A 26,869-nucleotide genomic window follows, 5' to 3' on the forward strand; every position below is an offset into this window, starting at 1 on the left:
CTTGAAGAGATCATCCACTAAATGATGGTCACATACTTTTAGATCCATTATGGACATGATTTTGATTTTCAAGTTAGCAGTTTAAAAGTATTAATCATTTCATTAATCTATATAACAATTTATTGAAATATTCACTATACGATCATGATAAACATGTAGTGTGTGGAGATGCAATTACTGCCCTCAAAAACATTACTTTCAGTCATCCTTAATGGAAAAAAAGCTGAGATCAATTCAATTCTGATGTATACAATTATATCACAATTCCTACCTTTCTGATGCAGTGTTTTAATAATGTATTATGAGCTTTCAAAAGAACTAGTCTACCTAGCTCTCATTTACTTATTACTTACAACTAAAACAAGGATGATTCTCTTTGGGGAAAAAAGTGGTAAGAACAGAGGGCAACAGTCATCATCCTTTGTAAAATTTTACTTTGACCTACATTATTTTGAGTTACATTATTCCACATGAATAAAACTTGGGAGATTTAATTTTACTAAATATCTAAGGCAGGGGATCAGTCAACTAAGCTCCAGTCTGCTGCCTCTTTTTTGTAAACACAGTTTTATTGGAATGTAGTCATGTTCATTTATTTCTATATTGTTTATGGCTATTTTTGGTACTACAATAGAGTTGAGTAGTGCTAGAGATTATATGGCCTGCAAAGTTTAAGACATTTATTGTCTGTCCTTTCACAAATGAAGTTTGCTCACTCTGATCTATACCATGAAAATAATTTTTAAGTGCATTTTAAAGTAACTTAAAAGTCATTTGGTAATAAAAAATTGGGGTAAAACAGATTTTAGTTTGTATTTTAAAAGTACATTGCTGGTAATGGTTTCTCTCTATAAGCCAAAATTGTACCCTTGAGTGTGAATAAAGATGAAAAATCTGGAAATAAAATTTCCAAGAAATCTGAAAAGGTGTCTAGAAGACTACGTTCTCTCAGATAACTAGAGTTTAAAAAAAATCTTTTTAACTACACATCTGAAATAACAAGTCCTGCACAAATTAATAATTAGTAAACAATAACATAATTAATAAAATAATTAATAACAGTAGAAAGTATACATAGCTTCTAATTTTACTTACCATTTTAAGGTACTAAATATAAGTTGGCTTTATTGAACACCTACAAGGCATTTATTTGGATAAAATGAAATATCAAGAATCTAGAGAAAAGGGGAACTAAGAGCTCCAAATCTGAAACTGGTAAGATAGCTTCAAAACTGGTGAGTACCTAAAAAATACTCAGTGGTAAGGGCAAAACATTAAGCTCAAGGTCATCAGAAAATGATCTGGTGAGTACAGATCCATAATTAAAACTAATCTGGATGAATCAGTGAAGCAGTTAATAAATATTTTAAGTCAGTAACTAAACCAATACCACTTATACTGGAATAAGACATAATACAAAACAGAAACAAATTTGAAAACAACAGGTCTTAAACTAAGGAAATCTTAACTAAATATCACAAACTATCAGAACAAAAGAGTCACTATCAAACTGTTCACAGTAATTTTCATCACTTGAGGCAAACAAAGTTGAATACAAAATCTATACTGCAGGAATAAACAAGTTATTTCTAAACTACAAATTCTTTGATAACTACTTGCAGCTGAAGTGCATATATTGAAGGTCATAGCACTCTTGTAACTATGAGTAAAAATAACTAAACCAGAATTGCCAATGCTGCATTCAAGATTTACATTTCATACATTAAACTTAGTTATAACTGAAGTCTTACCTTTGACCACCATTGATTAGCTTTTCAAAATCATTCCTACTGCCTGCAAAATTTCTATGAAAGACTAAGAGTGAATATTTTAAGACTTGAACACTGTAAGAACTATGGATCCCTTCCCCACCACGATAAAAATAAAAGGGAAACAATGGAATCATGCTCATAGGATGATGATGAGGTTCAAGTGAATAGTGACTATTCCCAAAGTTCATTACTTAGTTGATTTTAACTCCTTTAAAAAGATCATGGTACTTGATCACATGTAATGACTGGATACTGAATATAAGATGTCATTACTGCATACAGTCTCCTTAACTACACACAGATGCTACCACAAGAAATCAACTTTGAAGAGTAGTTCCTTCCCTTAATAAATCTTAGAAAATTTTATTTTTAGACATTTGATAAATTGAAACGGCTTCAGAGAACTTCAAGAGTTCAAATACAATAAAAATTCGGAAATGTGAAAGTTTTGAAACAAATCAGAAACTGTTCAACAGCCTAAGAATAAAGGTACTTAATTAAAAGAATTAAATTCAAGACAAACAGAGTAATTCAGGTCAAACTGACCTCCCAGATCCATAGAATCTGACAACATATACCCATAAAGTTTGACTCAATATTTATAAACCATGAAAACAAAAATAATATATTCTTCAATGTTAGCATCACTGCTACAAACTACAAGCTTCAAAATACTTCCAATGGCTCAAAAGAACGCCCAGCCACAGCTCAAAATTCAGATCCAGGTAACATTTGAGTCTTAAAAACCTGTGCAATCTTGTTTTCCTTAACATTTTAAAACTGAATTTTCATCCATATGTATACGTCCAGAATAAATTTTGGATCTCCTCTCATGGTACAGTAAGAGCTCAATAATACACTTCCCTAATAAAACTTTCATTAATATTGACATAATTTAAACATTTTTTCCTATTTTATGAAAAAAAATTAGCTGATTTTTACCAATGAAATGGTAAAATTAGAGGCAACTATAGCTTAAAATTACACAGCTTCTTAATGTTTTATTCATAGCATTCTTTATACAGAAGAAGCTTCAGTGATATTTAATTTACTGCAGCATCCTGTGGGTGAAGCACAAAATTACATTAATTATAAACAAAGAAACAAAGCACTTTTGACTTTTTAAAATTATATATATATATTTATATCCAGTTGACAATCAGCATCACAATTATTACTGTATAAAAAACTAAAAATCACCATGGAAGCTAAGGTCTAAGAATTTATTCCAATTGTTCCCTTTTGTTTCTATCTAAGAGAGATTAGAAATTAAATTCCAGTACCTCAAAAAAAAAAATTACATTATTTACATATAGTATGGAAAATAAAAGCTGCTTTTTGGCTAAGTTAGATTGCTATTACCTACATTATTTACATTGTAAATGTTAAGGGAAAAAAGCACTGCTAACAAATACTATTTCAAATGAAAATACATTGTGCCTGGAATTTTGTTCTAAAATTAACTGTATATCCTCATAAGTGTCTGTTGAATATAATTTGACTTCCAATAGATTTATTGAAAATTTGAAAGAGTACCACTATGCTTTATATTGCTAATCTAGGTAACATTAAGTACAGTATTGTAAAAACTACAATCACTAAAGCTTAAATGAAACGATGGCAACATGTGTATAGACGGAATTTTATTTAAAACTATAAAATATAATGCCTTAATGTTTACCCATAATTATGAGACTATCTAATATTCTTTTCATCCTTTAAAAAGTCTCATATATAATAGATCCCTAAACAGTGAAACCTTCCAGTAACTTACCAGAAAAAAGTTTAATTATATTATTTTGTTCTTAGAATTATTTTTCTAATATTTAAAAATATAGCTAAACCCTTGGCAAAAACAAACGCAATCAATTCAGTGTAACAGACTGAGCTTTAAACCGCACTTTAATTTTCAATTAACTGTAATCTATTGGTTAATTGAACCAAAAGTAGATTTTTAAATGACCCACTATTAAGCTTTTCAAATCAATTATAGAATGCATAGAAACGTGGAGATAAATTTTGGGGAAGGTGCAAGGTAGTAAATGTGGAAAATGGTAAATGCTAGTTTTAATAACAAAAGTGGTACTAAATGCACATGAAAGTTAAGTTAACACAGTATAAAAGAGAATAGCTTAAATAAACTGGGATTCACATATTACAATAGCAAAGTAATGACCCAATGAACTGAAGACATGAACAGTTCTGGAAATTCTCTTTTCAGCCTACTTCCAAAAGAAATAGTCAGGCTTTTTTCCTGTACATAGTTTTGAGCTTTGTCTATACCATATATAGTAGAAAAATAAATTCTTTAGCAACCTAGAAACAGTTTATAAAACTCTTAAAGTTTAATTTTCTTTGCCAGACATGCCAATGTTAAACTGACAGCTATAAATTAAAGCTATATAGACAATAGGTATAAGTAATATAGAACAAGTTAAGAATACTACATTTTACCGGATTTTTCTTTTTAAAAATTACTGTACTTTCTTAATTCCTGTGTGCTTTGCAATAAGAATAATAGGGACTTTGTTTTCTTAGAAAAGATAATAACATGTAAGAAGAGTACAACACAAATAAGATAATTTATAATATACATGTACTTCAACAGCAGCCTGGTTCATGTCAACATCTTGATTCTGAAGTTAAAATTAGAAGTATAATACCTAGGACATAACAGTTGGGAAAGACAACATTTATTTTAGGAAAAAATGGAGGAAATCAAACTCTTAGGAGCCTCAAATCTCAAAATCATCTATTTACTATAGTACACATAAGACAACCTTAAAATTGCAGTATGAATGAAGATTACACACCATGGACCAAAAAAAAAATTTTTTTTTTTACTACACAAAACTTAACCTAGCAACAACAACCAAAAAAATCCCATTTTTTTTTTTCCTTTCTGGGAAAAAACGGCATGGTTTGATAATAAACAAATTCTGAATAAAGCCTAACAAAATTTACCTATGCCACCTATTCTGAAAATTTTATCCATAATTTAGTGTTTTGGTTGTAACTCCACTAACAAAATGTTTAAACCCAAAAGCAGCAGTCATTTACAGCAAATCTGGTACCAACATCAAAGGAAAAAAATTGGTTTAAAAAAATGGTGCAAAAGCCATTTGGATTTTAGTACAACATATCACAGAAAAGAATACGAATACAAGATTGCAACTTTATATATACATACTCCAAAGAGGCTGTCAGTACCCAAAGTATTTTTTATTGCTATATTAGCAATGGATTTTTGGATATGTTTTTTAAGGGCCACATAAAAATAGATTCAAGGGACAGATTAAATTGAAGCCCTAGATTAAAATGTTTGGTTTAAAGAATTTTCTACAACAAATTTCATGTTTATGTATGAAAAGTTATATAACCTTATATGAAAATGTCATGAAGTTTTTTCTGCACTATACTAAATGTATTTCCCAAGAGGGAAAAAATTAAAATATCTAAAATATATTAGATTAAGATTACAAGACCATAATAGATCTTTTGAACATGCATCTGTTTACAGAATTAACAGTATACAAGATGTTTGTTTCATTATGGACTACAAAGAAATGAGTTGGTGACAACTATCCTTTGCACAACATTATCAACTCACTTTAGCCACAAGCATGTCCTTGGTATGTGTGTACAAGAAATATGTTCGTTTACCCCCATCAAATTATCCACAGGTTTACTTAGAAGGTGAAGGTATAGAAATATGTTAAGTGTATTTTTCTTTCTTTCAAACAACTTCCAAGCATGGCATAGTAGCCTGAAATTATAAAATACTTACGTGGGCTTTTAGTTATCTACACAGACTGCTAAAAGTAAATTAAGTTGCTCAAATTAGCACATCAAATAACAAAACCAGCCATAAAGCAGGCTGAAAAGCATTAAATGTTTCATATATGTGAGTTTTTAAATCATTTAATTTCTATAGAAAAATTTTATTCACAATATAATGTGACAGAAAATGCCACAGGAATGATATACTGATTGCAATAAGGTTGCATGCAACAGCAGCTTTGTATTTTATAGCTATTTTTGTTTATAAAAATTAAACCTCTCCAGTCATGCTTAGCACATGGTCTTAGATTTGTAATGTAAATGAATAAGGAATACCATATAGCTCGAAGAGAAAATGTCTCATCATTTTGAATATTAATTATTTGTAAGAAACATGAAGTATACTACTGAACCCTGAAACATGCATGTCTAGATTTGCTTTTTGTCCAATTTCAGGCTGCCTGCAATCACTTTCTACTTATATAATACCAAGAGGATCCGCCTGTAACTGTGGTTGTATCAGCTGAGGTTGCAATGGTGGTGGTAACTGAAGCGGTACCATCGGTTCCACCAACTGTCCTGGGTTTGAAGGTGGTGGATGAGCCACAGTGTTCGCAGTTTCCACAATTTCTCCATTGTAAAAGAAAAACTGACACTGCTGAATAAAAGTTTCAACAACAGATTGATGGATCTTCGTGGTAGAGAGAAACTCTCGGTTTTCAAAATCAGGTCTCATCAAAGTTGGCCAAAAACAGATAGATAAGTTGTCTGCTGTCATTAGGTTGATTTTATTTTGCTGGCTGACCCTGAAATTATGATAGGAAAAAAACCAGTTAGAAATCAATCAAAACTCATTACAATTAGAGAATACTATTTCAGACGATTTGTTTTTACCTTTTTTAAATCTTAACTTCAAATTTAAAACATTTTTCTTCTTGTGCATTCCATGTTCAACTACATTCTAATAATAGAGGAAAGCAGTAAAATTCATCCCTTATGAGAATCAAAGATGGTCTTTACTTTGGAAAAATTGTATCCTCCAATCAGGAAACTTTTCAACTTTCAAAAAGTTAAGTTTCTAGTATTCTAAAAATCGATCTTTTCAATCAGTTAATTAACTACCTTGTACATTGTTAGAAACTTAATTTCAATGACAACAGTTCACAGAAACACATTCCACCTTAAAATTCTTATGATTTAACAAAAGTTTACAAATGGCCATACATTAACTAATTTGCATCCAGTCCTTTAAATATGTGAGCAAGCACTACTACCATAGTCCGTAATAAGCAAGAAATCTAAGAAACAAATCTTGAATTATAATTCAAAGTTATTAAATTGGGAGGAAGTTTTAGATACTTTATTCAACCCTCTCACTTCACACATAAAGAAATAGCCCAGTATGCAAAGTAGCAGGAAAATTTTATAAATTTGCATATCAAAAATTTAAAATATAAACCAAAGGACTGCCCCCCCCAGACATAGGAGTTGCTCCTCTTGAGTTAAAATATGTGCCCTAAAAATATGTGTTCTGTGGTGAAAGTCACTACACTATTTGTTAAGAGGCTAAATTAGAATATTCAAAAGAAAATCAACCTTTTGTTAACATATAGTGTAGAGTGGGCTCAGTCAGGTGTGTCTATGTGGTGGTCAAATTCAGATCCTGAAAATACCTACAGATTTGAAAGACATAAGAATATGCACATCAAGTCTAATTGCTGAGTCAAAAGATACAAAGGAAAGGCACCAAATCAGTTAGAGATGAGGGTGGTCTGGGAAGGCTTCCTTGAAAACATTATGTTTGAGTTGAGTCAACAGTGACAGACTCACAGACATAAAAAACAAACTTATGGTTACTGGGGCGGGGAAGAGGGTGGGAAGGGATAAATTGAGAGTTCGAGATTTGCAGATACTACCTACTACATATAAAATATAGATAAGCAAAAAGTTTATACTGTATAGCACACAGAACTATATTCAATATTTTGCAGTAATTTATGGTTAAAAAGAATATGAAAATATGTATCTGTATATTCCTATATGACTGAAGTATTGTGCTGTACATCAGAAACTGACACATTGTAAACTGACTATACTTCAAAAAAATATATAATAAAAAATAATAATAATTTAAAAAAAGAGCGATAGACATTGGTAAAACGGTAGGAAGGAGTAATTTAGTCAAAACAGTGGTTCTCAGTGTGTATCAGAACCTCCTGGAGGGCTTGTTAAAACAGATTGATAATTATGTCTGGGATTGGGCCTGATTATTTATATTACAAAGAAATTCCCAGGTGATGCTGATGCTGATGCTGATGCTGATGCTGATGCTGTTGGTCTGAAGACTGAAATTCTGAGAATGACTGAGGCACTCATGTTAAGATGTGATAAGGGACTAGACAGAAACCGATACTTCTGGTTAAGTGATTAGTTAATACAGTGGCATTTGGTGTGTGCAAGGTGGAAAAGGAAAGAAGATGTTAACTGAAGAAGTCAAACCACTTAATGTTAAACAATTTCGATTTTTTTCTTCAGGATGTAAGTGATCTTTACAGACAGAGCTTTTAGAAAGATCATTATGGCATCAGAATCAAGAAAGAATCAAGAGGAAAAATTAGCAGAGAGCTCAATGACAAAGAAACCAGAGTTTCCTAAATGAGAAATGATAAAATTTAAACTTAGCAGTGGCAGAGGAATGAAAAGGAAAAATAATTAGGAGACAGAACTTATTTGAAACAATAACTCACTGAATACGAAAGGTGAAAGAGAATAAAACCAAAGAACAACTCCATGGATTAATTTTTGTACTTTGTCAATCATCCATTATGTATTTTATCTACTGCTATGTTTCTATAGTGCTTATATAAAAGTATCTGGCACAAAGAGTACCCATTATAGTCTAGTTGAGTATTTCTTCTAAAAGTTAAGTCTAGTGATATTATTTCTCAGTTCCCTAGTGGCTCACCATACCATTCAGAGTAACAAACATAAAAGCTTTTTTCATTGACAAAGTCTTGCTCCCCATAAGTGTCAGTGGAACTCAACAGTGCACTTAGTGACATACATGAAAGCAACCTCTGTGTCAGTAAAATATTTTGAAGACTAAAGCTAGTCAAAAGGCTACACTCTGAGTAAGTAGCACTGTCCTGTTCTTCACTCTGCTCAAACCACATAGACCTCTTTGCTGTTCCTCAGCACATCAATATGCTTTTGCCTGTGTCATTAATTCTTGTATTATCAGAGTCAAACACAGTGTCTAATATAACACTGATGGTGGGCTAGCACTGTGATTCTTCGAACATGCTCTTCCCTTTGTCCCTTCTGCCTATGCTTTTTAATGAACTCTGATTCTTAATTCAGCACTTTATTCAGGCCAGACGGTAATATGTTCATATACCATCCTTACATTCCATATTAGGTAAGGTATTAGGTAAGATCTCCTCTACTATCCTGTACACATCTGTTAAATCATGAATCACTTATATGGTAATTTTCAAAAGAGGAAAATTCTACTAATTATACTCCAATTCTATGTATGCTGGTATTTTCTCAGAGAGAGAGATGTCAAAGAAGGATTACCACAAGTGCTAATATAATTCTATGGTACACTGGTAACAATAATAAAGCTTTAAACATTGCTTAATGTGCTCTTTTAAGAGGTACAGACTGAAATGTACTTGGTTTGGTCACTGACATTATTAGCTAAAAAATCAAACCCCAGTTCATTAAAATGTTAGTAGAAAAGAGTAGACTTTTGAAAAAAATTAGTGCAAATGCTAATAATTCTATTCAGTCTCAATAACAACTTTGTGAGGTGTTAGTCTTCTCATTTTTACAGTTAAGAAAATCAAGACTTAGGAAGCTTAAGAAATCTGCCCAAGGCCACAGAACTAAAAATGTTTCAAAACCAAGCCTATTTAACTCTGTAGTCTTGAACTTTGAGCTATTATGCAATATTAATATTCTTCTCATTTAATAAATTGCATTACGAAGATTATCTTTATTTTAAAAAAGCACAAACTTGAAGCTTAACACATTTAGGGCTATTGATATAGGATTAATGTCCTGCATTTCAGTAGCAGTCAAGGTAGATAGTAATAAGAATTCAAGTTTCTGATAAAATTTCACTATAAGGAATATCCATAAACAAAACAAGCAAAATATACAAAAAGAAACACACTATGAAAGAAAAAGCAAATAAACCTTTTAATAAGACTTGGGTTCTAATCATAAGATGTGTCACTTGAGCATATGATTTCTCTCTTTAAACCTCAATTTATCAACTTTAAATAGGTTGATTTGGTTAATTATCTGTCATTTCATAACTAAAATTCTAAGATTCTATAGAAGAGCAGAGACAAAGGGAATGTACTCACCACACTTATTATTTATATAATCACTACATGAACCAAAGGGTCATATACCTTTCTTTAAACAAGCTGTTGAAAAATCTGTTTTAAAAATACAGAAAAAATAATTTAAAGAACCAAAACTGAATGTATGTTAGCTTGTCTCCCTCTTTATTTTATAATCACCCAATTTATAAAGTTACAAGTTTGAAATCCGTAGTGCATTTTATTTGTAAAAATGAAAAATAAAAATACCTGTTTAGATGTGTTATTATGTATCTGAACACGTCATAGTTTACAGGATGAAATTTCTTAACAATTTCTTTCAGTGCATGAAGACGTTCTGTTTTATCTGGGATTTCTGTGAAATTAAAGTAGTGAGAAATTTGTGTGAAACTCATACATTAAAAAATATCTGATAAAACTTCTTGCTATGCTTACTGTAAAAGAAAATCAAGAATGTGTATGAAACATATTAGGAGAGGTAAACAAAGACAAAATGTTCTAAAGAAACTGCTAATACATGCATTATCATCTATTACAATAGCCTGAATTTTCACAAGTAAAGTTAATAACTGAAGATCAGTCAATTGGGGATGGTAAAACGGGAAATGGTATATTAATAAGAATTAACTAATTACTTATAAGTCTGTTAGGCTCTTAATATTCATGCTACAGACTAAGTATTTTAAGTATCTTATCTAATCCTGCAACTGCTGGACAAAAGTAGCCACAGACAACATGTAACAAATAAGCATGGCTGTGTTCTAATAAAACTTTTAAAGAATTTCATATAATTTTAATGTCATAAAATTTTCTTCAACTATTTAAAAATGTGAAAGACCATTCCTAGCTTGCAAGCCTTCCAAAAACAGATGGCAAGTTGAATTTGGCCTGCAGACCATAGTTTGCCAACACCTGATTTAACGCATCATCTTCTATTTATTTACAATTCACTTTGCTTATCAAATATTTTTCTTCACAAGCAGTAAAAGCACTAGGTTACCTAATACTCAAATAGACCTTTTCTCTCATTTTCCAGATATTGCTTAATAGAAACATCTGGATGAATGATGGTGCCATGAATAAGCACATACTTTCCTTACTTTTTCAAAAATTGAATCAAGACATAAAGCCAAAGTTAATTTTTTTGACTTAAAAACAATTTTATGTACATGTGTATAGACCATACAGAGGTAATATTTTACTGAGGTACATTACAGATACATTTATTTGAAGAATTTATTTCTTTTTCTTACAACGCCTTTGAGTTTGAATTAAAAACAAATCTCAAACTTCTAGTACAACGAACCAACTTCTAGGAGCACCTAGTCACTTGAGAGGCTAGGTAAAACTTTTAAAGAAAAACAGTTTTAAGATACAGTTCTAGAAGTTGAATTTTTATTAGCTACATATTCTAAGTGCATGACCAACTTTAACACACAGGAATCAACATATAAAACCCACTGTCATCATCTCTCAGGAAAAAAAAAAGGCAGCTATACTTACTTGCTGCTTCCAATAGCTCTGGATGAAGAGAATATGGAATTAAAGGATCTGGCAGATCTGCAAAGAAAGCTTTAAGAGCTCCAGCTACAGCATTTACTGTTACTTCCATAGATACAAGACTGATATTATGATCTACAAGATAAAAATTCAAATTTGTAATTTATACAATAGAATTTAAATTTTATTACAGGAGAAGTAAGCTAAATAGGTACTTGAAGATCCAAAGACATCAACCACCTTCTCACAGACCACCTTTCTTTACAGACTAATTCATCCATCCTTCCCCCACTGTTTTAATGTATGTTTGCCTGACAAACTATAGATAATGGAAAAGAGAATCAAGCAAGAAGAATTTTCTGTTACAAAAAAAAAAAATGCTATTAGGCTTATTAGTATATGAACAATATTAAATATTAGCTTTTACTAATAACTTTTTTCTTTTAAAACATTTTATTTACATAGCTATTTAAAAGAGACCATAAGTAGAAAGACAAAAGACAGGAATCATGCATATAAATTCAAGTTTCAACTCTTTAATTTATACTTAAATTTTTACAATACAAAATAGTTTAAATTTAAACTTAGTGAAATTCTGAATTAAAAAACAGGAATGAAACATATTAAAGTATATCATAAGGTTAATTTGCTATTTAAAAAGTCACATTTTCCTTATTATAAATATAATGAATACTTATGATAGCAAATGTAAAAATGCAGACCTACAAAAGGAAAAAAATAACCCCCATCACCCAGAGATAATCACTGTTTATACTTCAGCATGTTTCTTTTCAGCCCTTTTCTGCTCATTGGAAAAAAAAAAAAGACAAATCATACATAGATTTTATATTGGACTTCATTCTTGAGGCATTATCCAATTATTAAAATTGCATAAGCAACACTTAAAAACTTTTTTGGGGGGAGCCAGGTAACATTTAACTGTAGTTTCAAACTTGCAGAAAATTTGCAAGAATAATGAAAAAAAGAAAAAAGAACTCACACGTATCCTTAACCAAGAATCAACCACCCTTACAGTTTGCCCTATATAAACAATTTTAATGGCTACAAAGCATTCCCCCTGATTTAAAAATTTATATAATATTCTATTACTGAACATTTAGATTTATTTCATTTAAAAATATTATAAAGATTAAATAATAAAAACTTTCATGTATTAAAGCTTATTTCCTTAGGCAGGCTACATTCTTTGTAATAACAGCTACCCAATGAACATTTAATAACATGGTACCTGACACAGAAAACTCATCATATGCACTGTATCTCATTATTCCTCAGTTATTTACTCTTATCACTCCCATTCTAGATATGAAAAAGCTGAGATTTAAAGAGTAACTTCCCTAGGGCACAAAGACAGTTAAGTGGCAGAAACAGAAAACAAAATCGGAAAGTATAATTCAAGAGGCCCTGGCACTAACTACTATTCTTCCTTCATTAGGAGAAGTGAAATTGTACCAATTTGGTAAAGTCTAAACAGTTTTTCTAACAAAATATTTTTTAATGAAATACTAAACAATAAATACTCTTTCAAAACAAGGTACACACACATATCCCACCCTCCACTCAACAACCCGACATTTTACCATTTCAACACACATAAATCTTCATTATTTTATATGGCTATCTAGCATTCTACTTGTAAACATGTGTGTTCCTCCTGCCTTTTAAAAAAATTACAAACAATGCTGCAATAATTACCTTGGTATACTTCACAAAGACTTCTGTAACACAAATGTTTACAAATGGAATCTCTCCAGCAAAGATACCTAACTCATTCACAACCAACAGTGTGTAACATATCTGCTTGCCTTCCTCCCAAGAACAATCTTTTCTACTCTCATAATAAAATAAATGCAATCTTTTTGTTTTAATTATTTCTTTATAATGACAGAGGCTGAGCACATTTTCATGTATTTGTTGGTTGCTTTCTTCTGATATGAACTGCTTAATCTTGTAAAAAAAATTCCATAGCCACCCCAAGTTTATAGTTTATCTCCTGATTTTATTTGCTTTATCCACTGTTTCTCATACGGAAGCTTTACATTTTTAGGTAGTCTAATTTACCATCTCTTTCATGCTTTCTAGGTTTAATGTCAAGTTTAGGCCTCTCTCTACCCTAAGATTTTAAAAATATTCACTCATTTTTCTCCCTAGTACTTACAGTTTTCATTTCTGCATTTAAACTTTTGATCTCATACAGATTTACTTCAATACGAGTAGGGAATTTAGTTTTGTTTTTTATTCCTAATGGTTAGTTAGTTGGCTCAATATAATGAAGGAAGAAACAATAAACATTTAAACTGCATCTTTAAATAAGTTCAGTCCCTGATATACAAAGATGAAGCTCATAACAATTTATGGCTTTTCCAATTCTGGTAATGGATTTATAGCTCTCCTGTTTCTTGACTGTGGTATCTATTCCATTAAACACTTCTAATATTACTTCAAAACTTTCTCCCCTCAACATCTATATCCTTAGGATGTTTTCATATGAAATTTCAAAAGGAAAAATAATAAAACAATCATTTTATTTTATATAATTATCATCTTACCTTGATCAAACTGCTTTTGAATATTGTCTTGATCAGTTTTGTTCCCACTAACACGGTAGAGTCCTTCAGTACATAATCCTAAAAGAAAAAGTAGACTTTTGTACATGCATATATATTTACAACAAAGAATATACTTAACTTTCTTTACATCTTAGTGACTTACAAAAACATGGTGGTAAAATATTTTTAAGAATAAAATATTTTTGAGCATTTCACTTAAAGTAAGTTCTTAATGGATTATTTCAGTTTTAGACCATTTCACCCATCCAGTTCCATGCAAAAAGAGAAGCTATTTCTCCCTACTTCTTCCACTAAATAGAACTAAAATTCCTGAGTGCAATATATAAAAAAATCAAAAGACCCTGAAAGGTGGAGAGAAGGCAAGTTGGCTAGCAACCTTAGAACTTGAAGAACAACATGACAATGAGTTTCCTGGATTTTCTTTTTGCTTCTTTTGTATCCTGAACCAAGCAACAGAGCTGCCTGCAACCCAGAAACACCAATGAGCACAGGCAAAAGAAAAAACAAAAAAACCCCAAATAAATCACCAATCAGAAAACCAACATGAAAAAACATTTTTTACTATCACTACCCTACTGCAAACACCATGGAACCCATTCCTCATCCACATCAGTGGGGAGACCAGAATTCCACCTCTGCCAGCAATAACAAAGGCACCCTCCTCCCCCTCTCTAGACTGTCAGAAAAGGCTGAGTGGTTGAAAGTACTTGAAACTCTTCTATGTGCTAAAGCAATAAAGCAAGAAAAGTAAATCAAAGGTATACAGGCTGGAAAGGAAGACAAAACTATTTTTTTTTCACAGATGACATGACTGTCTTTGTAGAAAAATCAATCTGCCAAAAAAATCCTGGAACTAGTAGTGATTATAGGAAGGATGCAAGATACAAAGTTGATACACAAAAGCCAACTGCTTCCCTTATACACCAAGGAATAAGTGAACTTTAAAATAAAAAACACAATACCATTTACATTAGCATGTCTAAAAATGAAATCCTTTAAGTATAAACTAACAAACATCTATAAGATCCATATGAGAAGAACTACAAAACTCTGATGAATGAAATCAAAAGAGAACTAAATATTACTGACTCTTGAGCAATATGGGAGTTAATCAGTGTACAATTTATAGTGGGACTTCTATACCTGCTGTTGCTCCACATCTGTGGATTCAACCAACCATGGAATGTGTAGTATTGTAGTATTTACTGTTGAAAAATATACACATATAAGTGGGCCCACATAATTCAAGGGTCAACTGTAAATGGAGAGAAATACCATGTTCATGATAGGAAGACAAAATATCAAGATGTCAGCACTTCCCAACTTGATCTACAGATTCAGTGCAATCCCAATTAAACTCCTAGGCAGTTATTTTACAGATATCAATAAACTGATTGAAAAGTTGATATAGAAAAGGTAAGACCTAAAGCCAATACAATATTTAAAGAGAAGAACAAAGTTGGAAGACTGATGCTACCTGACTTTAAGACTTACTATAAAACTACTGTAAGTCAACATAATATGGTATTGAGGGAAAAACATACAATTAGACCAATGGAACAGAACAGAGAGCCCGGAAATAAACACCCATTAACAGTTAACTGATCTTTGACAAATGAGCAAAGGCAATAAATACAACAAAGCAAAGATAGTCTTTCCAACAAATGGTGCTAGAAAAACTGGACATTCACATGCAAAAGAATGAATCTAGATACAGACTTTCACCCTTGACAAAAATGAACTCAAAATGGATCGCAGACTTAAATGTAAATTGGAGAACTACAGAATTCCTAGAAGACAACATAGTAGAAAACTAGATGACCTCGGCTATGGTGGTATCTTTTTAGATACAACACATCAAAGATACAATTGGAGAAAAAATATTGATAAACTGGACTTCATCAAAATTGAAAACTTCTCCTCTGTGAAAGACAATGTTAAGAGAATTAGAAAACAAGCCACAAAATGTGAGAAAATACTTACAAAAGACGTATCTGCTAAAGGTCTGTTATCCAAAATATACCAAGAACTCTTAAAACTCAGTAATAAGAAAACAATTCCATTGCAAAACAGGACAAAGACCTTAACAGACACCTCATCAAGGAAGATACAGAGATGGCAAATAAGCACATAAAAACATGCTCCACAACACTCAGGAATTGTAAGTTTTAACAACAATGAGATACCATTATTAGAATGGTCAAAATCCAAAACACTGACACCACCAGTTGCTGGCAAGGCTGATGTGGAAAACAACAGGAGCTCTCATTCATTGCTGGAGGGAATGCAAAATGGTACAGGTACTTTGGAAGACAGCCTGGCGATCTCTTACAAATCTAAACATACTCTTACCACATGATCCAGCAATCATGCTCTTTGTTATTTATCCAAAGTAGTTGAAAATTTACGCCTACAAAAAAATCTGCAAATAGATGTTCTGAACATCTGTTTTATAGCTATAGCTATATTTATAGCATAAAGTTGGATGTTCTGTCCAAATTTGGATGTTCTTCGGTAGATGAATTGATAGTTAAAACTGTGATACACCCAGACAACAGAATACTATGCAACGCCCAAAGAAAAATGAGCTATTAAGCCATGTAAAGATTAAATGTATATTACTAAATGAAAGAAGCCAATCTGAAAAGGGTACATAGTGTATGATTCCAACTATATGACATTGTGGAAAAGGCAAAACTATGAAGACAATAAAAAGACTAGTGGTTACCAGGGATAGGGGTGGTGGGGAGAGATGAACAGGCAAAGCATAGAAGATTTTTAGGGCAGTGAAAATACTCCGTATGCTATTATATAATAATGGATATATATCATTATATATATATCCAAACCAACAGAATGTACAACACCAAGAGTGAATGCTAAAGTACACTATGAACTTTGGGTGACTATCATGTGTCAATGCAGGTTCATCCCTGGCAAAAAACATACCATTCCGGTGAGTGATGTTGGTAATGTGGGGCGGGGGAGTTTCATGTGTTGGGGCAGTGGGGTATATGAGAAATCTCTACACTTTTCTATTGATTTTGTTGTAAACCTAAAAGTAAAAAAAAAAAAAAAAGATACAGACATATAGATATAGATGTATCAAGCTTATAAGGATGAAGTAACACCAATGGAGCAATGATAAGTGACAGTTCAGGGACAAGAACACTACAGAAATAACAAGGCTAAACGTAGTATTTTTTTTCTCAATCAAAAACAGTATTTTTAAATAAAGGGGAGGTATATGTATATTACTGCTACTCGAATTTACTGCATTACAACATGTCACTACTTTCTAGTCACTATATCTTTAATAGTTGAGAAAAAGCAACAACAGCGTTCCAACCTTTCATTTTGTTACTTTCTTTACATATAATGCTTTAAATTTCATAAAGTAAATGTTATATGTATTGTTTTCATTCCATCTTCAAAATAACTGACAAGAGGCCCTATGTTAATGATAAGGAAATATACTTAGAAAAGTGAAGTGACTTGCTACAGGTCAGACACTGGGCAAGCTAGGGTCATCAGTTTGTCTCAATCAATATATAAAGGATGTATTTTTGAAATGCCTCCCTATTTGTTTTATGGTAGGTGGTTTCCTCTCTCTCAATGCTTTCTATCACTGGAGTTGGGCACAGCAATTTCACGTCTACACATTTTTTCCTAGAAAATAAAAACACAAGCACAGATGTAAACAAAAGGGTAACTGCCAATACTGAATGTTTGGAGACATGTTCAGAAATAGAGAATTATTAAATCATGATTATTAAGATGTTAGCTATGAAAGATAAGTCATAAAAAGTAATTCAAAAGATAAATATCACATGAAATAGTTTTGCTCATGGATTAAAAAAATTAAAAAAACATGTTTAATTTTCCCCTTTTGAAAAAGTTACATATGTTTAAATGTATACTATATAATAAATATACAGAAAAAGAAAAACTTAATCTCTTAATCATGAGAAGACAAGCGCATCTATTCATCATGAAACCACAGGTGATTTTTCACTTCTATTCCTTATTCTATTCCTACTTTTTTTCCTGCTACAATGAAATATATAGTTTCTTTCCTTAAAACAAGCCAACCAAACAAAAAAACCCTGGCTAGCAAAAAATCAACAGTAAGCCATAACGGTAAATGGAGCCTGGACTAGAATCGAGCTGTGTGAACTCAAGACAAGTTAATTTCTCTGGGCCTCAGTTTTTCACTCTGTAAAATGGAGGTAGTAACTGTACATACACCCCAACAGAGGTGTGAAAATTAAATGAATAAACAACACATTTGTTTCATAGCATACTGAAAGTTCACTATACAAATATTAAGCATTCAGCAAAAACTGAGTATTATATTATTAATTATTTCACTCTAGGGATAAAAAGAGTGAGGGCTAGGGTTTCTTTAGACCTCGCACAACACTCATTTTTCTGCAGGAATTTCATCATTAAAAAACAAAAGAGCTACAGATATAATCATCTGGTTGTCAGTCACAAAAATGAGAATTCCATGTTTCAAAATAACTTAAAAACAAAGTATATGACAGCTTTTTCGTAAGAGTAGCCTTTCTTTCCCTATCATAACCACAGAGCATCTTGCACATTGTGAATCACCTTCATTATACAATTTTTTACAATGTAAAACCTGGATTTTTAATTATATTAATTTAACGGCTCAGCACAATACAAATTAGTAAGTTGATATAAATTTAAATTATGCAAAGTCACACTGTAACACAAATGTCTCCATTTTCTCATCTTTTGCAATGATTATGCACTCTTTGTATTTGTATAAAAAAACAATAAACGCTAATTCTAGCTTGGAAAATAAAGACTTCAAGAAATATCATTCATGTATAACTAATGTCACAAGGTCCCACACTCAGAGTTATTAAAAAATTGGGGTTCATTTTTAAAAATACTTATTAAATATGATTTAATCATATGTGCCAGACACTGTTTTAGGAGTTAGGGATCGGTCCCTCTCTCAGAGATTCATCGTCTAATGGCTATGGTGTTTAAAAAAAAAGGAAAGAAAAAGAAAGAAAAGCATTAGCTGTAACAAAATGACCAGCTACTTCAAGAAGAAAATATTCTTGCTAACATAAAAATAGACTACAAAGCTAGAAAATAAAAAGGTAATATTATTACCCTAGAAAACCTCAAGGAATTTCTGCCAGATACAGGCATACTAAAATTATCTAAAGAAATACTTTAAGGGCTAATTTATAATTCCTCTTTGCTAGATCAAGAATAAATAAGTCACATTTGAATCATTAAATTCAGATGTCAATGATACCCACCCAACTTTAGCACTTATATGACACTGTTAAAGTTATTAAAAGCCTGGAATTTCAAAAGCAACATAAAAAATCCTTCAACAAATGACATCATGTGTCTCTTAGTGTGATGCATTAAGCAGGATACATCAGCCCTGTGTAGAATTCCAGCCAAAAATGTTTAACTTGAAACCGACCAGGAATCAGACAAGTAACATTTAAGAACATTCTGCAAAAAAAACTGGCTTAGAATTTTCAAAAAATGTGTCAGGAAAACACATAAAAGGCTAGGGCACTATTCTAGACTATAGAAAACTAAAGAGACGTAAGAAGAAATATTAAGATATGATCCTTGACTGGATCCTAAATTGAAAGAATAAAACAGCTGTAAGTGGGCATTACTGGGACAATGAAGGAAATCTGATTGTAAACATAATATTAAATAATAGGATTTTATCAATGTCATATTTCCCGAAGGTGGTATTTATATTATGGTTACATGGGAGAAATGTCCTTATTCTTAGGAGATACATGTTAAAAGATTTAGGAAGGGAGTGTCATGCTGTCTGTAAGTTTCAATCGGTTTGGAGAGGGAGGAGAAGGTTGGGGAGAAATGTGGCCCAATCCCCACCCCCAAACTGGTGTTTCTAGGTCAAAGGTATATGGATGTTCAACCACACTACTCTTGCAACATTTCAGAAGGTTCAAAATTTTTTCAAATGTTTAGATAACATGGCGGGGGTTGAGGAGATATGCAAAGGAGTGAATATAAAAATGAACTGAGAAAAACAGGCAGGACAAGAAGGACGAAGACATGAGGTAATGACATTTAGTGAAAAAGTGTTAAGAGTAATGAAGAAAAAGGAGTGCATAAAGAAAAACCAAGTGGGAATGCTGGAGTTTAAATAAAAGGGCTTTACTGAAGAAAGTCATGTTGACGTTTACTTTAGCAATAAAACAAAGATTCATTCCCACTTCACCTCTATTATTTCACTCATCATTGGTGTGTTGGAGTAACACATAATTTTTAGACCAATATTTAAAGAACCTCACTGAAACATTCATCCTTCTAACATAGTCTTATCAGAAAAAATAACCTCTAAGCTTTAGAGATAGTCTATTTCCTATTTCTTTTATAATTCATTTGTAATAGTGGGGGCATTTCAGATTAACTACATCTACATTCAAATATAAATTTTAGGAAATACAGGTGAAAAAATTCCTCACCTATCTGGAACTTGGTCATCTGATCACCTAATCTACCATAACTAAAAAATGGAAACAAAAAAAAATTATAAATTGTCAAAAAGATGTTACTAAGCCTTTATACTAAAATATATTTTTTCCTTTATAGGAGGAATTTAACCTAACCAAAAGCACAACTTAAACTAACTCTGCCATATGTTTTCCTGACTCAAAGCAGATTAGAAGATGCAAATCGGAAAAGCAAAATAAGATAACTAGCAGGTGGTAAACTGACAACAAAGCAGGAAATTGAAAACTTAATCTAGAAAAAATTTACGAACTATCTAACATAGGAATGCCTCAAAAGATTCTGAAGATGGCACACTTAGAACCAGAGAAAACTCTCATTCTAAAGAAAGAAAACACTTCCTAACTCATTCTATGAGATATTTACTCTGGTACTAAAGCCAAAGAAATTAAAAGAAAAAACTACAGACCAATCTTTATGAATACAGATACAAAGATCTTCAACAAAATACTAGTAAACTATAACAGCAATGAAAAGATTACATACCATGAGCAAGTGGGATCTATCCCAGGAATGCAAAGGTGTTTCAACGTAAGAAAAAAACAATAATGCAACTCACATTAACAGAATGAAAGAAAAAAGCCACAAGATCATCTCAATTGACACAGAAAACTCATTTCACAAAATCCAACACCCTTCATTACATACATACACACACACACACATACACACACACACACACACACACACACACATATATATATAAACTCAACAAACCAGGAATAAACAGTTTTATGGGTTGAATTTGTCTCCCAAAAAGGTATGTTGTTGTACTCTTAACCCCTAGTACCTCTGAAGGGAACCTTATTTGGAAACGGAGTCAATACAGTTATAATTAGCTAAGATAAGATGAGGTCACCCTGGAGAAGGGTGAGTCCTTAACCCAATGACTGGTATCCTTCTAAGAAGACAGACAGAGGGAGAACCCGAAAGGCAGAGAATGGAGTAACACTGCTGCAAGCTAAGGAACACCAAGGACTGATAGCCACTGCCAGAACCGAGAAAGAGGCAAGGAAGGATTCTACCCAGAGTCTCAAAGGAAGCATGACTCAGCTGACACCTTGATTTCAGATTTCCAGCCTTTAGACTGTTAGCAAGTAACAGTGGGACTTTGTTATGGCAGCCCTAAGAAACTAATACAGAAGAGAACTTAATCAACATGATAAAAAGCATTCATGAAAAACTCATAGCTAACATGATAATGGTGAAAGAATGGAAGCTTTCCTCTAAAATAAGGAATAAGCCAATGATGCCTGCTTTCAACACAGCTAGTCAACATTACACTGATAGTCCAAGCCAGAGCAAGACAAAGAAATAAAAAGGCACCCAAATTTGAAAGGAAGACGTAAAGCTATCTCTATTCACAATATAATCTGGAATTATTTTATATATATAAAATCCCAGAGAACATACATACACACCAAAAAAATAAGCTAATAAAAAATTCAGCAAAATTGCAAGATAACAGCTCATCACACAAAAATCAATTCTATATACCAGAGAAGACCTGAATAAATGGAAAGACATCTAGTGTTCATGGACTGGAAGAATACTCTCAAGATGGCAATATTACCAAGGTGATCTACAGATCAAAGTGCAATCATTATCAAAAGGGAATAAGATAGCTAGAATTAAAACACACACACACACACACACACAGAGAATATAACAAGTGCTGATATGGATGTGGACAAATACGAACATTTGTACACTGCTGTGGAAATGTAAAATGCAGAAAACAGTCTGACATTTCCTTAAAAAGTTAAACACAGAATTACCATGCGGGTCATCATTTTACTCTCAGGTATGTATCCAAAAGAACTGAAAACAGGTACTCAAATTATTTGTATATGAATGTTCAAAGCAGCACTGTTCACAACAGCGAAAGGATAGAAACAAACCAAATGTCCACCACGTGAATGAATAAACAATGTGGTATATATCCATACAATGACACACACTACAACACAGATGAATCCCCAAAGTATTATGTGATGTGATAGAAGCCAGACAAAAGGTCACACATTGTATGATTCCATTTATACTCTCCAGAAGAAGCAGATTCAGAGACAGAAAGCAGGCTTATGGTTGCCAGAGGCTGGAGCAAAAGGGGAAAAGGGAAGGGAATAATCACTTAATGCGTACAGTTTTCCCTGGGGTAATGAAAATCTCTGGAACTAGATGAAGTGGTAGTTGCACAACACTGTAATGTACTACATGCCACTGAACTGTACACTTTAAAATAGTTAATTTTATAATATATAAAATTCTACCTGAATAAAAATGTTAAAAAAAAAAAGTATTCTAGGTCACCGAATTTCTGTACATTCAAAGCTGATAACCATGTGTCTTTTTAATTAAATATTTTCTTCCTAGTGTTTAATCCTTTGTATAGCCTATCTGCACTGCGATCTTTTCTTCTCACTCTCTATGTTCACCCTGAAATTCATCAACATAGCTTACATTAATATCTATACAATGACAATTACCAACATCCTAAGACCAAACCATTTTCCATACATTCAACTGAGTCTTGAACTTTTAGAGGGATGCCCCACAGGCACCTTAAGATTTAACATGTACATACTATGAATCTATTATCAAACTGTCAAATCTGCCTTTTGTACTATAATTTCTGTTTTCATTAATGGTGCACCATTTATAGTCACCCTAATATAAAAATCTGAGAGGCAGTTTTGAGTTTGTTTTCAGCTCCTTCACTATCCTAAATAATTCCTGAGAGAGGCATATTATTATTCCCTTTCTTTTCAATCTCTCTCCTCCATACTTTTTGCATACTTAAACTTATACTAATATTTCAAGGCTTGTTTCCTAACTGGAACTTAGCATAACTTATTATATAGCACTACAGTAAAAACTGCTATGGAGACATCTAATTCCACCATAAAAGGATTAATTCCTATGGAAATTCTCTCCTATAGTAAACAACAAAAAACTGTAAAACTTATATGAAACAATAGTTTTCAGATATTGAACAACAGGCAGCTCAAAACTGATCTGTGAGGAAAAAGAAGCAAATGAATTAAACTGTCTGAATGCCCCAATCTAGTGCCTGGAGATAATTTTTAGATAGTAGTGCAGAGAAGTGGTATCAACATGGTCTAAGAGTTGAGAATATGAAGACAGGAGTTCAGAAAGGATGAGAAGTCTAGAATTTGTGAGGCAGAGTACCAAAAAAAAGGGGGAGAGATATACAAAGAAAAGTGCCTCAGAGATGTGTAGAAAAAGCCCTGGAGGTTTTGGTTGAATATTATACAGAGGAAACTTCCTGAGGCCAGGGGCTGAGAATAGTTCAAGTTCTACTCTCAGAAGATCTTTTAATATGCAGGACACTGGATCAAGTCCTCATCCATTAATGTAGGTTTAAATAAATACTAGAATAAAAGCTGCTCTGGATCTGCCAAAATAAACTTACAAGCAAGCCTAGAAAGGACCAAACTGATAAACAAAATGCTTCACACATGACAAAGCAAATCCAACACTCTTTAAAGGAACATTAGAAAATTCACCACTCAAAAATGAAAAATTCAAAATGTCTAATGACAAATCAAAACCGCCAGTTAAAAAAGCAGAAAAATACAACCCATAATCAGGAGAAAAGCCAACAGAAACATAAACTGACCCAGAAACAAAGTATGACAGAATTAGTAACACAAGGATTTAAAACAGCTGTTATAAATGCTTTAAGTATACCCAAAGAGGTAAAAGAAAATATCAACAAGAGGTTGATAAATGTAACAAAAAAGAGACTTAAAAGGGAAATCTAGATTTGACCATACAGGGAAAAAAAAGTATCAGTGAACTAGAAGATACAGCAATAGATACAGTCTAGGTAAAATAAAATACAGAAAGAAAAAAAGGTTTAAGAAAATGAACAGTGAGCTGTGGGACAATTCAAAATGTGTAACACATATGTAACTCGAGTCCATAAACAGAAGAGATGTAGAAACAGAACAGGAAAAAATAGTTCAATAATGGCCCCAAATTTTCCAAATTTGTAAATTATAAACCAAGAGATCTGAGAAGTCCCAGAAACTTCAAGCAGAAGTGTTTTTTCCATAAAGCACACACTAAAATAAAGTTTTAATGAAATTGCTAAAAACGAGAGAATAATCTTAAAAGCAGTTGAGAAACGAGGGAGAAAGGGGAACACATCACATACAGAGGAACACTGATAATAACATTAGGTTTCTTGTTAAACATCATGCAGAAGACAATGAGCATTCTTTTTTTTTTTTTTTTAAATGGAGGTACAGGGGATTGAACCCAGGACCTCGGGTATACTAGGCATGCACTCTACCACTGAGCAATACCCTGCCCCTGAGCATTCTTTAAAAAGCTGAAAGAAAAGAAAATCCATGAGCCTAGAACCATGAGAAAAACAAGTTGGAGGACTCTACTTACCAATTTCAAAACCAACTAGAAAGCTACAATAATGAAAATTAAGCAGTACTGAAATAAATGGATGGGCATATATAGATCAATGGAACATAAATGGAAGTCCAGAAGTAATCACATTTACAGTCAATTGATTTTCAAAAAAGAATGTCAAGGCAATTCAATAAATGGTGATTGTGCAATGTACACATGCAAAAGAATCAAGCTGGAACCCCTTCCTTGACACCATACACAAAAGTTAACTTAAAATGGATCACAGACCTAAGTGTAAGAGCTAAAACCATAAAACTCAGAAGAATATGTAGGAATAAATCTTTGTGGTCTTGGATTTGGCAAAACCTTAGATATGATACCATGCACACAGCAACAAAAATTTTAAAAATAAACTGAATTTCATCAAAATTTACAACTTTTGTGCTTCAAATGATACCAACAAGGGATTGTGAAAGACAATCCACAGAATGGGAAAAAAATTCTGCAAATCATATTTGAAAGCAACTTGTATCCAGAATACATAAAGAGCTCTTAAACTCAAAAGTAAGACAAAAAAACTCAATTTAAAAACAGCAAAGTATCTGAAGAGATAATTCTCCAAAGAAGACAAATGGCCAATAAACACCTGAAAATATGCTCAATATCATTTGTCATCAGACAAATGCAAATCAAAACCATATCAGATTCCATTTCACACCCACTAGGATGCCTATAATCAAAAAAAGTAGAAATAATAAGTGTTGGCAAAGATGTGGAGAAACTGGAACTCTTCTGTATTGCTGGTGGGAATGTAAAATGGTGCAGCCGCTATGGAAGTCAGTCTGTTAAGCTCCTCAAAGGATTAAACACAGAACTACCATATGATCTAGAAATTCCACTGTTAGGTGTATATGCTCTAGGAGTGAAAAACATGTCCACTCCTGTCCAAAACTTGTACAGGAAGTGTTTACAGCAGCAATATTCACAATAGTCAAAAAGTGTCGAACACCACAAATGCCTATCAATGGAAAATTATTCAACAATAAAAATGAACTACTGATAGGTGCTATAACATGGATGAACCTCAAAAACATTATGTTAAATCAAAGAAGCTAGTCACAAAAGACAAAACAAGGTAAAACTATAAAGACAAAAAGTTAAGGAGGGTGGGTATGGAGAACAGGGAGCAACTGCTTAATGGTAATGTGGTTTACTTTGGGGGTGATGAAAATGCTCTAAAATTGAACATGCTGATGGCTGCACAATTCTGAATATGTTGATACACCACTGGATTGTACACTTCAAATGGGTGAACTGTAGAGTATGTGAATTGTATTTTAATAAAGCTATTTTCTGAGAGACCTATAACCTAAAAAATTATCTTTCAAATGAGGATAACTACCTGTTTATAAAGCAAAAACTGTGAACATACACTGTGATGTTTAAAACATATTGTAGAACTAAAATGTACAACAAGAGAACAAGGAATAAGAGAGTTAAATGTACTGTTCCAAGGTTCTTAAACTACATGTTATGGTGGTGTAAGGTTTGAAGATGACCTGTGATTAAAGATGTATATTTCAAATTCTAAAGCACCACTAAAAAATCCTAACAGATAAATATAATTGATTATCAAATACTGGAGTTGAAATAGAACAAAAAATATTCAGTTAATCCAAAAGAAGGCAGGAAAAGAAGGAAAAAAAGAATATAATGTTCACATGAGACAAAGAGAAAATACAAACAAGATGGCAGATTTAAAACCAATTATATTGATAATTACATTAAAAGTCCATGATCTAATAAACACTCCTTTTAAAACAAGTAGACTGTCAGATCCAGACATGCTATCTATAAGAAACTGTATCAAACATAAAGACACAAACGAAAGTAAAAGGATGAAAAAAGATACACCACACAGACACTA

General features: G+C 32.3%; 1 protein-coding gene across 3 annotated transcripts in view; it reads right to left on the reverse strand.

Annotated features, from left to right (window-relative positions):
• Window positions 1–2,355: 2,355 nt before the first annotated feature.
• The window catches only part of ARHGAP5 (Rho GTPase activating protein 5), a 61,384-nt gene continuing 36,870 nt past the window's right edge, over window positions 2,356–26,869 (reverse strand). For all 3 annotated transcript variants that reach the window (XM_074365673.1, XM_074365674.1, XM_074365672.1), the window contains exons 4-7: window positions 13,978–14,055; window positions 11,411–11,542; window positions 10,157–10,262; window positions 2,356–6,358 (exon numbers count right to left, since the gene is read on the reverse strand). In XM_074365673.1, the coding sequence (XP_074221774.1) occupies window positions 6,031–6,358; window positions 10,157–10,262; window positions 11,411–11,542; window positions 13,978–14,055 (644 nt within the window). In that variant the 3' untranslated portion in view covers window positions 2,356–6,030. The remainder of the gene's footprint in view (window positions 6,359–10,156; window positions 10,263–11,410; window positions 11,543–13,977; window positions 14,056–26,869) is intronic.

The sequence above is a fragment of the Camelus bactrianus genome, chromosome 6 (assembly GCF_048773025.1).
Source record: "Camelus bactrianus isolate YW-2024 breed Bactrian camel chromosome 6, ASM4877302v1, whole genome shotgun sequence".
Classification (NCBI taxonomy): domain Eukaryota; kingdom Metazoa; phylum Chordata; class Mammalia; order Artiodactyla; family Camelidae; genus Camelus; species Camelus bactrianus.